This window comes from Callorhinchus milii, unplaced genomic scaffold (genome assembly GCF_018977255.1).
Source record: "Callorhinchus milii isolate IMCB2004 unplaced genomic scaffold, IMCB_Cmil_1.0 Scaffold8, whole genome shotgun sequence".
Taxonomy (NCBI): domain Eukaryota; kingdom Metazoa; phylum Chordata; class Chondrichthyes; order Chimaeriformes; family Callorhinchidae; genus Callorhinchus; species Callorhinchus milii.
In genome coordinates, this window is record NW_024704749.1 from 19803309 (window position 1) to 19815314 (window position 12006).

The 12006-nt window shown below is 48.3% G+C and overlaps 1 protein-coding gene across 1 annotated transcript; it reads left to right on the forward strand.

Annotated features, from left to right (window-relative positions):
* Nucleotides 1-5031: 5031 nt before the first annotated feature.
* Nucleotides 5032-11631, forward strand: ntmt1 (N-terminal Xaa-Pro-Lys N-methyltransferase 1). The gene is made up of 4 exons (XM_042337406.1): nt 5032-5150; nt 7315-7509; nt 9162-9414; nt 10575-11631. Exons 2-4 carry the CDS (start codon nt 7348-7350, stop codon nt 10835-10837), a joined length of 678 nt encoding a protein of 225 aa, XP_042193340.1. The 5' UTR covers nt 5032-5150; nt 7315-7347; the 3' UTR covers nt 10838-11631.
* Nucleotides 11632-12006: the final 375 nt, after the last annotated feature.

Below are 12006 nucleotides of genomic sequence, written 5' to 3' on the forward strand. Positions count from 1 at the left end.
TAATAATCCCTCCAAAAAAATAAAAATAATAATAATTTGGTCACTCAATCCACGACTGTTTGTGGGACACTGATGTGCACAATTGGCTGCTGCGTTTTGCCCACAAAATTCAATTCACTTTACAATATACGCTGTGAAGCACTTTAAGAATCTGAACTAGGCGATAAGTGGCTTTATCAAATGCAAGGATTATTATTATTAAATCCAGCATTTTAGAAGTCCCATTTCCAACATTTTAGCAGCCCCATTTCATGTTAAAATCTTCCTCGTCAACTATACCAATGGCCACCTCCTCTATACTCTCTACTCTACTCAAAGTTCAACTCCATCATTGTAAAGCGATCCGGTGCAAAGCCTGGATGGTCCAGAACCTTGGGGTGTCCTCCCGATGTGAAAGGCTCTACAGTGTATGAATGTAAATTTGTTGTTGTAGTTGTCGTGAGTCGTAAGTATTTGAGCAGAGAAGTGGGTTAGCAAGATTCCAGTTATCTGTAGAACAAGACAAGGAAAACCCAAGTGATTACTGCCCCCTTGTGGATATGTGCCAGGACCGATTGAGATGGAAAAAAATCAGTGTCCTCGGCATTTTACTCCCAAGGTCCAAAGACAACCTTACCCCAACAAGTCACCGCCTTAAGGAAAGAGACATTTTCAGCACAGAACCTGCTTCTGCGCTGACTCTCTTTTCTGAAGGTAGTGACTCGTGTTCGTGTATGGCTCCACAGGGCTCTCTCTCTCTCTCTCTCTAGTACCTGCTGACATGAAAGGATATGTGAAAGGATCTAAACCAAACGCTAGGATTATTATCTTACAGAGAATAATCTTACAAAACCAAAACTAACGTCAACAGAACTGCCGAAAAAGGAAACTGAAAAAATAACGTGAAGCACTTTGAAATGTTTTGACGATATGATAAGGTGCTGTATTAAATGCAAGGATTATTATTTTATTATTGTGCTATAATTTTTGAAAATGTCCTCCCCAACCATCATGATCTCTTTATCTCAGGCGAGAGAAGTAAATCCCCAGTTAATTAAATCCCAGCTAAATATATTGAAGCCAGAACCATATGAATGATGCAGCCTAAAATCTATGCAATTGGCTGCATTGACTTGATCGCAGACTGGGACTTGGACTTTGCCACTCTCCTCTCCAACTCCACTCTCCCAAAATATCTTCTGCAGCCTCTCTTCCAAGGGAGCAGCTGCTTTTCATCACAATCACATCACATCTGCAAAAAATAATTTTCAGTGACTTCCAAAAATCTGGTTCTCATAAAAGAGAGGAGAAACACATGGGACTCTCTCCTTAATTATGCTGCTCTCTGAGTCACTGAAGTGGTTCGTTGTTGGAGATCTCATTCTGGCACCAAAAAAAACCCCTCTGCCTTCATCTCTGAAACCAATTAATGTTCCAGGAACCCTTCTCGCTTCTCGTTCTCGCTCCCCCCCACCCACACTCCCCCCACCATGGAACCAGAGAGCAAGGAAAGAGAAAGAGTGGCAAGTTAACTCAGAAATACACTTAAAAATAAATACCAGAGCAACGATTCAGTACCAAATTTTTTAAAAAAAAGTTTAACAGAGAAATAAACTCTCTTCTTGCCATTTGGACAAGCGGGTTGACTGGATCACAAGTAACGAGCAATGCTGCCCTGACACCGGCTGGCAGGAGCTATACCAGTACGAGGAGGGGGACAGAGAGACACATAGAGGGGAATACTTAGTGTACGTCAGCACCCTCTTATTTTTACATCTGGTTATAAAGAATCAAATTCACACACTGTTACAGCATCGAAACAGATCATTTGGCCCATCAAGTCTGGCCTGCTATTTTATTCCATACGAATCACCTGCTTGGCTCCCTTCAATATTCCTCTTTTTTTCAAGCATTTATTTAATTCCCTATATATATATTTAAAAAAACCTATGCACTCTGTCTTAACTTTTCAAAAAAACAATAACAATTTAAATGGCACAGTGCCAGCTGCGAGCCTGAACCACGGGAGACCCCACTCAGCTCAAATCAGCTTCATCTTAACCGACTTACAACCCCGAGATGGTTTGCAGCAGACAGTGAGATGGCAGGAGACTAGCAGGTCACAGTGTGCGTGCAGACATGTTGGAAAGCAGTGATTGGAGGAACTGAAGCCGCATGGATCAAGCCAAGGGGGACTAGAGTGACATTCTTACTGCATTCCGAAAAGTGGGAGCTTCACAGATTAGCTGGGGGGGAAGGAGGAAAGAAATAGATTTCAACTTGGTTGTGGGCCTCCTTAAAATAATTGGCATATCAATTTGCCAGGTTTCTAAACAGTCAGAAGAAGGTTCAGAATGAAGTCTGACAACTTCCCTACTGCAAGTGGGATGCATATCTACAGTTCACTGATGGAGGTCATTGATCCTGACTTCTGGGGTAAACTTTCAGGCAGGACTTGAAAGAAGGGAGAGGGCAAGGCGGAGGAATTGAGAGAGAGGGTTACAGAGTTTTGGCGCATAGTGGCTGAAAGCACGATCTCCGATGGTGGGTTTTTAATCCCATTTCCCCACTTTTCCCTGTACCCTTACATCCCAAGTATCCGTCACTCTATAAAATATCCCATTTTGATTCTGCTCCGACAGTTTTGGGGAGTTGCCTGGCTCTAAGGTGTTCTCCCAGCAACCCAACTGGAAGGAGGATCCTTAGATATATATATGGCAGACATAAGGAAATGAACAATTTTCTGATATTAGTTTATACAACTTAAAATGCAAGTTAACTATATTTGCGCTCACATCAGCTTTCCTTCAGGTTATCTATCCATCTATACACCCCCACCCCGCCGTATTTATAAATCTAGACCCGATCGCATGAGCTTCTTTTGTAAAAATCAGAAAGTTGAGTTGTCATCCTCACAATGGACAGCAATGATAATGATAATAATAATAATAATAATCCTTGCATTTGATATAGCGCTTTTCACGTCGGGAGGACGTCCCAAAGCGCTTCACAGAACACACTGTGAAGTGAATGGACTGTATATTTGTGGGCGATGATTTATATCGCAATTTTTAAATCAGGCGGGGTGGGTGGGAGGGGGGAGGCTGGGTTTAGAGTCTCACCCGGCGGACGGCGACCACTAAGAATGCGACGCTCCCCCAGCACTGAGCGGAGGTGCCTGGCTGCACTGCTAGGCTCAGGGCGAGGGCGGCCAGCCTTACCACCCCTTTGCCCTCCATCTCCTTTTCCCCTTTGTCCCCCCCCCCCCCCCCACCTTCCAGCGCCTTGGGACGTCCTCCCGACGTGAAAGGCGCTCGATAAATGTAATTTTGTTGTTGTTGTTGTTGTTGCCCTTCCCTCCTTTGCTCACCCCCCTTTGACTTCTAGCTTCTCTGTTCTCTGACCTCTAGCCCCCACCTTTGCCCCACACCCCCTCCCTTCCCCCACCCCGTCCTTTGACTCCCCTCTTTTGCCCAACTCCTTTGCCCCACTCGACCTTCCTTTAACCCCCTCTGCCCCCCCTCCTCCTCTGCCCCCCCTCCTCTGCCCCCTCCTCCTCTGCCCCCCCCTCCTCCTCTGCCCCCCCCCTCCTCTGCCCCCCCCTCCTCCTCTGCCCCCCCTCCTCCTCCGCCCCCCCTCCTCCTCCGCCCCCCCTCCTCCTCTGCCCCCCCCTCCTCTGCCCCCCCCCTCCTCTGCCCCCCCTCCTCCTCTGCCCCCCCTCCTCCTCCGCCCCCCTCCTCCTCCGCCCCCCCTCCTCCTCCTCTGACCTCCAGCCGCCCGGCCCTCGTGAACTGACCTGCGAAGCGGCAGCGGCGGCCGAGCCCCACCTCAACACCGACCGCCGGTCCGCGAGCGTCGCGTCGCGTCGCCTCGGCAACGGGGGCCGCCGCGCTCCCGCTGGCGTGCGTGACGTCATCGCGCCGTCTGCCGCTTCGCCGCCGATCTGCGCCTGCGCCTGCGCCTGCGGACTCCGGCCCGCCCGGTTGCCATTGGCGACGCGTCCATGTGACATCACCAACGTGTAACCACGTCGACCGTCACGTGGCTCTTCACCGCTTTCCACCGGTCCCTTTCCCTCCTCCATAGTCACAACATGCAAATAAACTGTCACATGTTATTGTATGGTTTTAAGGTGGTGCTATCTTTGAAAAGAACATGATCCGGAGGGGGGGGAAGGGGGGAGGGGAGAGGGAGGATAGCGACCACCCACAATCTGTTTATAGCCCGAAGTTCACCAAATACTCTCCCGAAACAGCCCAATATTATGTTTCACCTGATTTAGATTTGTACTTTTGAAACCGGGTAATAAAAGGTCTACAAAAGGGAGGTTGTGGTGGGGGTGGGTGGGGGGGGAAGAAAACGTTTTGCGGGTTTAAATGATGCGTCAGCCTGGCTCAGTGGTGGCACTCTCGCCTCCCGAGTCACCGGGTTGCGGGTTCGAGGCGCATCTCGAAGGTTGGAATCACGCGGTCCAAGAGATGATGCTCCATTGCAGTGCTGGAGGTTGGGTGGGTGAGTGTGGGTGGGGGTTGCATTGTCGGAGGTGCCTTCCTTCGCTAAGACTGTCTGCCCGTTCAGGTGGACGTTACAGATCCCGCAGCACTGTTCGAAAAGAAGAGCGGCCCCCACGTCCTGGCCGACAATCACCCGAATAAAATTGGCCACTCAATCCGCGGCTCTTTCGCGGGACACCGCCGTGCGCGAACCCGGCTGCCGGGTTTCGCCCGCAAAATACACAGGCGCAGCGCTTTGTGGCCTGTGAAGCGCGTTGTGTGCACGTGATGAGGCGCGGGGTCAGAGCGAACCATTGTTACTGTCGCGGTCAATGACAAAATTAGAAATTAGGCACCTGCCCAACGAGCCATTTGCATTCCACGCGAAAAAAAACCGACACCACCACAGGGGGTGAAAAAAAAATGGCGGCGCGTCTCATCATTATATATATATATATAGAGAGTCAAATGGCCAAAAGTGGGCGTGAACCCCGCCGTCCAATCCGGTAGCAGCCGGCGGGAAGGCGTCATGACGTCGTGACGCACGTTGCCAAGACGCCGGCCATGGCGCGCGCTGCTCGCGGGGCCGCCGCCGCAGCCGCCGCCGTTTCGAGCGACCGTTAGCCTGAGGTGAGGTGGACACTCCGCCCGCCCGCCCGCCGGTCAGTCAGTCAGCAGGTCAGTGACTCCCGTCGCGCCACACCGAGACGGTTAGGGTTTGAATATCCCGCTCGGGTGGGGAGCGCTCCCGCCCGTTCGGGGGTCGCCAGAGCGACGGCCAAAACACGGGCGGTGATTTAGCCGCCGCCGCCGCCGCTCGGGTGGCCCCGGGGCCGGGGTGTAGCATCCGACTCTAGTCTCCGGCTCTGGGGCGCACTCCGGGCCCGGAAAGTTGCCGCAGCGCCCGTTTCCCCCCCCTCTCTCCTCCCGTCCCCTGTGGGCCCAGGCTGGGCTCCGGGCGTTGCTGAGCGCCCCCCCACACTCTTGCCTCGCCGAGGGGCGACCGCAGCGCTGACGCCTCGGGTGGGTGGGAGGGTGTCCCCCCAACCTCGGCACGTGCCGTAATGATTATTGGGGCTTTAATATTAACACTTAAGAGGATGTTGAAGTGTAAGAACCAGTTAAAGACTATGCTACTGACCCTCAGCCACTACCCCTCAGCCTTTGCCCCACTCTGTCTTATTCCCCCCTTTCCCCCACTCTCTGCCTTATTCCCCCCTTTCCCCCACTCTCTGCCCTGTTCCCCCCTTTCCCCCACTCTCTGCCTTGTTCCCCCCTTTCCCCCACTCTCTGCCTTGTTCCCCCCTTTCCCCCACTCTCTGCCTTGTTCCCCCCTTTCCCCCACTCTCTGCCTTGTTCCCCCTTTCCCCCACTCTCTGCCTTGTTCCCCCCTTTGCCCCACTCCCAGGCTTGTTCCGCCTTTGCCCCACCCACCCCCCTCTCTGTCTCGTTCCTTCCTCTCTCTAATTCCCCCCTCTATCACATTCCCCTCTCTGCTCTGTCTTGTGTTCCCCCCCTCCTACTTTCTGCCTCGTCCACACCCCCCCCACCCCTTCCCTGCCCTGTTGTCTACCTAGTCCCCCTCTGTCCCAGTTTCTGACTTGGCTCCCCCTACCCTGTCTTTGTCTCATTCCCCCTAACCTTGTCTTGCCCCCTCTAATGCCTTTAAATTCCACCTAACCCCCCCCCTTGTTCGATGCCCGACACTGCTTCTGTGAATTCACTGTTATCCCACTTGAAAGGCATTACATAAATGTAAATTATTGCTTTGAAGGGACTAGATGAATCCCAAGTTGGTAAGACTTGGTCCACAATGTGCTCCAAAGCCTATCGTCTGTCCTGAGCTATCTTGGTCAAAATGATGCTGTGGGATGGAAGGAGGTTTGTCATGAGNCCCCCCCCTGGCTGGAACCCTCGGAACGTACTTGTTCCACACGAAAATTTGAAATCAAACACTCGCACAACTCCCACCCCCCACCGACCTCCTTTAAATAGCTCTCCTTGTTTTATTGAGTATCTCGTGCTCTGTTGAGTGACCATAACCCTTGAAGACTAAAATGTTCTCTTCAGAATACTGAGGGCATGTGTTATGCTGCTGAGGAAATTCAGTTTTTTAAGGTCAAAATGTTTCAATGCTTGAATGTGTTCTTAATTAAGCTCCCCTCTGGTGCGAGAGGCTGACAGATTGAAGAGGGGTATTGGTGAGCTTTCCCAATATAGTTGGTGAATTTTTAGAATGGGGCTGGTGGTTCCTTGAAAAGGCAGCAGGGGGTTATTCTCCACCTGTTTCATCCACAGCTGTTTAACCTGTCAGACTATTTAAAAAGTTGTCTGAGTTCCCTAGTCGTTCTGAATTCTGGGCTTCTCACTGTCAGGTCAAACGTGACCACAAATACACTCCGCTCAGTGAATTCAGATTTTTCTCCTATTGTTGTGGCTGCACGCTGCATTAATGGATCAACCCCTGAGCCACTTTTCTCACAACACACTGGCTTTGATTGAACTCTGCCTTTGTTGGTGAAGGTTTTGAGATTCGGATTTATATTTATTCAGGGTTGATAGGCCACATTGTCAATTCAAAGCTGTTTGTACTGCTTCCCGATGACTCAATTGGTAAAACTAGCACCTCGTGAGAAACTTGCACAGACCAGGAAAGTCCCGTGGCCACGCCTGCTGAGTTAACTGAATGTAACTGGGCAGTGTTTGGGGCTATAACTGACAAACCTCACACCTTACTTTGTGGTGCACAGATTTCAAAACCTGTTGGGTTTGATGGTGCTCCTGTACTTGGGACATCCTCCCGATTAATCCATATGATCTAATTCTTATTTCTATGTTTCAGTTGACTCACCCAGTGACATTAAAGTCGTACATCATGACTACGGAAGTGGTTGATGACGAGGTGGCGTTCTACTCTAAAGCCCAGAAGTACTGGAAAAATATTCCTCCGACAGTGGATGGCATGTTGGGGGGCTATGGGCACATTTCCAACATAGATATTAACTCCTCTAAGAAGTTCCTTCAACGATTTGTTGGGGTGAGTCATATAAAAAGAAAAGCCACGAGGCATGTTTAGTGTCAAAGAAGCATCTTGAAGAGCTTTGCATAATATATTTACAGAAGCTTGAAGGTGGGAAGGGGGGTGTGCAAAGCTGTCACGCAAGCAAATGGAATGCTTGATTTTATATAATACAAATGTACATTTATACAGCATCTTTCACACAGGGAGGATACCTTAAGGCACTAAACAATCCTAGTTTGGCACCTGAACTGGGGGATGGGAGCTGAAGGGAGAGAGGGGCTCCAGGATGGAGTTTCAGAGAGTTGTTACAGATAGACTGAAAGCCTGGCTACCGATGATGGGCTGCACTCGATACTGCGCCTTATCACGGCGTTGAGATGTCTCAAAGCGTTCCACGGAATATACTGTAAAGTATATTTTATAGGTGAAATGCAGCAGCCAGTTGCACACAGCAGTATCCCACAACAGTCGAACATTGAGTGATCAAATTATTACAGTGGAGGGATTCAAAGGCAAGGATCTTGAACTCAATACGTTCAGGGGTGGGGATCCAGTGGAGAGGATGGGAGTTACAGGCTCTTGTAGCCTAGTAAATAGATGTATAAAAATATTTTTAAAAAGAGGCAATGATAAACTTATATAAATCGTTAGTTATACCACAGTTAGATTATTGTGTCCAGTTTTTGGTCGCTCCACTGTAGGAAGGTTGTCGAAGTGATACAGGGGGTGCAGAGATTTACTAGGATGATACCGGCAGAGTGATATGGCAGAGACTGAAGGAACTGGGATGTTTTCCCTTTGGAACAAAGAATTGATTGCTGACCTGATCAAGGTCTTTAAAATAATAATAATAATCCGTGCATTTGATATAGCGCTTTTCACGTCGGGAGGACGTCCCAAAGCACTTCACAGAACACACTGTAAAGTGAATTGTATATTTGTGGGCGAACGCGGCAGCCAATTGCACACAGCAATGTCCCACAAACAGTTGTAGATTGAAAATGACCAATTTATTATTGTTTTTGATTTTGGAGGGATTATTATTAATGAGGGGTTTTGATGGACAATTGGGGGACATTATTTCCACTGGTTGGTGAGTCAGTAAATGGAGGGCATCAATTTAAGATAGTTAGTAAATGAGCAAATGGGGAGGCAAGGAGAAATAATAATAATACTTTTATTAAGAAATGTTTTCACACACCTTACCGGGAGTGGTGGTTGAGGCGGAATCAATATTAGCTTTCAAAAGGGTGAAAACTGATAAATATTTAAAAAGTAAACTATCACTATAGGGGAAAAGGCAGTTAAATGGGATTGAATGGATCACTCTTCAAAAGAGCCAGCACTGACGCGCTGGGCCAAATGGCCTTCTTCTGTAGTTTCTACGATTCTGATTAATTAGAAATGAACTGATTGTTATAGAACAAATGTGGGAGCTAATGTGTGTGAAAAGCGACCCTTAAACAATGAGATGATTCATTTGAAAAAGGTTACATTTGGTTGAAGAGGGAAATAGAAACCAGCAGAAAAAATTATTTCTCTGAAATAGTATAGCAGCCTGAACCACAAAGTGGAGAAACCGCAGTTATTAGTAAAACTTAAAAAAACTAATGTAGCTGTAACCCAAATGTTCACCCTTGAAATCTCTTCCCTTCTGTCTGCCACAGGACGGCGCTGGCAAAGTGGGGGCTAATTTGGCACTGGACTGCGGCGCGGGCATTGGAAGGATAACTAAGCGTCTGCTGCTGCCCATGTTCAAAAAGGTTGACATGGTGGACGTGACTGAGAGCTTCCTGGCCAAGGCTAAAGTGTTCCTGGGGGAAGACGGAAAGCGCGTGGAGAACTACTTCTGCTGCGGCCTCCAGTTCTTTGCCCCACAGTCCCAGCGCTATGACGTCATCTGGATCCAATGGGTAATAGGTAGGTTGTACAATATCTTCCAGCTTATCACCGCGTCAGATCTTGAGTTGAGTTTTGTCCGCTGCAACACTCCCCCACCCGCATTTAGTGTTGGGATGAAGCATGCAAAGATCAGCTATAAATGGTTGATTGCCGTGACCTGCCTCTGTTACTCCAACAATGTGTCCTCCGCTTTGAACTCTCGGGAAGACTATATGCTTCAGTGTTGCTGGTTTGTAGTTTTGATCCACAATTTGCCTGAGACTTCCAGTCTAAGACTACAGTATATATTTTTAAAATTCCTGATCCCACCTCATTCTGACACAGACTTACTGTGCGTCCTGACCTGTCTGTGCCACCATCGGTGATTGTGCCTTCAGCCACTACACCTAATCTCTGGAACTCCCTGCCTCAATCCCTCCACCTCACCCCTGCTTTATCTAGCTTTAAATCCCACTTTAAGACCCACATCTTTGACTGCACCTATGGTCCTCTTCCTCCTTGCTTGGCGTCCAATTTCATCCTTGTACAGCACATCTATCCTGTGTGAATGACCCTACATTGTTAATTGTGCTATTTGTTTAGGTATCTGCATTTTGTGATTCAGGTGGATTTAAAGGGACTACCTTACTGCTGTTTTTTCTTTTCTCCTTGTTTCTGTTTGCTCCCCATCCAAATCCCCTAGCCTATTTTCAAATGAATTAGTTGCTCATCTCATTGTTTACGGGATATTGCTGGTGTAGATTAGCTGCCACGTTTGCCAGCCAGCAAGCATTGTGAATGTAAAATAGCACCTTTTAAAAGGTGCTATTTAAGTATAAATTGTATTGTATTTTCAATGCAAGGTGGCCAAGTGGTGCAGTGCCAAGCCATAAAAAGTGTTTCATAAAAAATAGATCTCTCCTCAGTTTCCACTCCCCGGGCTAGGAAAATCAGCTCCAATCCTTATCCAGACTATTTTGCTGGAAGGTAAGTGTATGAATCTAGATGACGACAGGATGATGTTCAGCTGTGATACCTTCCATTGCTGAATAACCTACTAACTGAGTTTATAGAGGAAAATGGGCTGTGGAGCCATGAATATGTACTTCAGTATGAGTCAGTGTTTTCGGGGGAATGGGCGAGGAACAAGATGAAGTAAGGAATTAATTCACATTTCCAATGTGTTCTGCTTGTGTTAGGACACCTGACGGACGAGCACCTCACCCAGTTCCTGAAGAGATGCAAAAAGGGTCTTCGGTCAAACGGAATCATCTGCATCAAGGACAACGTGACCCAGGAAGGCCTGGTGATGGACGAGGTGGACAGCAGCGTGTGCCGGGACCTCGGGACCCTCCGCAAAATCATCAAACTGGCGGGGCTCAGCATGCTGGCCGAGGAGAAGCAGGACAACTTCCCCGATGAGATTTACCAGGTGTACAGCCTCGCCATGAGGCCCAGCTAACCATTCATAAAGAGCAGCGTTTGTAAGCAGAGCTCCTGTGTCTGAGCTTGGGGGGAGGGGAGGGGAATCCACAGAACATCACATCAAACACTGAACAGAAGCACACAACTCTCGCTGCCTGCCTTTGGCTGGATCAATCTTTCCAATGACTGGACTAATCTGTGAGCAAGGGCACAAACTGAGGTCCTGAACTCTCCATAATGGTGAGCGATAACTAGCTTGTCATGCCAAAAAAAAAACTCATTTGCCTTCAGTTTAATCTGAGCCTCGGTCTGTCATTTTTAGGAGATTCTTATTTTCAAACTTCACTTCCCTGATTCACTCTAGGTTAAATCTGCACTGAAAACGCCCAATCACTCTCAATGGAAAAGAACCCTGGAACGCTTCCATTATTTCTGTTGGCTTCTCTTCTCCTCTCTTGCCAAGCTGCACTTCCAAACCCAGAGGTTACCAGGTAACTTGCTCCCAGGCTGTTCCAGATGCTGAGATGACCAATTTAATGAGTTTCCTTTCCTTCATGCCTGGTGCCCTGACAGAGATCAGGAAGCTTGTATTGAGGAGAATGAAGCCAGCATCAGTGCAGAGGGTTCAACAATTCTTGAGATCTTATGGCATTCCCCTCTGCAGCCCCTGGCTGGGGTGCTGTGAGAGTGAACATTCTAAATTTCAGGAGGATCCTGTACTGCTGCTGCCTCAGAGCTTGGGTCCCACTTTTAAACGGCACAATTTATCACATTATAATAACTTATTGTTTAAAAAAAACCAAAGCCACCTCTGCTTTTCAGGAATTAAAAATAAACTGTTTAGTAAAAATATGAAATCTGTGGCTGTGTTTTTTTTTGCAGTGGTAGGTTTGTGCTCGGGGTAAAGGTCCATCAGGTGTCCTAACACAAGCAGAACACATTAGAAATGTGAATTCAGTCTCTCTTCCTTCTCTCTCCTCACCCATTCCCCCTGAAAACACTGACTCATACTGAGGTACATATCAACATCGTGGAACGAAACTGCTTTTCAGCTGAGGCCTGTGAAGAATGGTGAGGGGGAGGATCCTGCTTTGGATGTAGGTATTTAGGTGTGATTTAAAGACAGAGGGCCAGACAGATGGGTAGAGGGGTATTGTTGCTGCAAGCTTGGCCCCTGACGGTGGCACGGTTAGCTGAGCACAACTG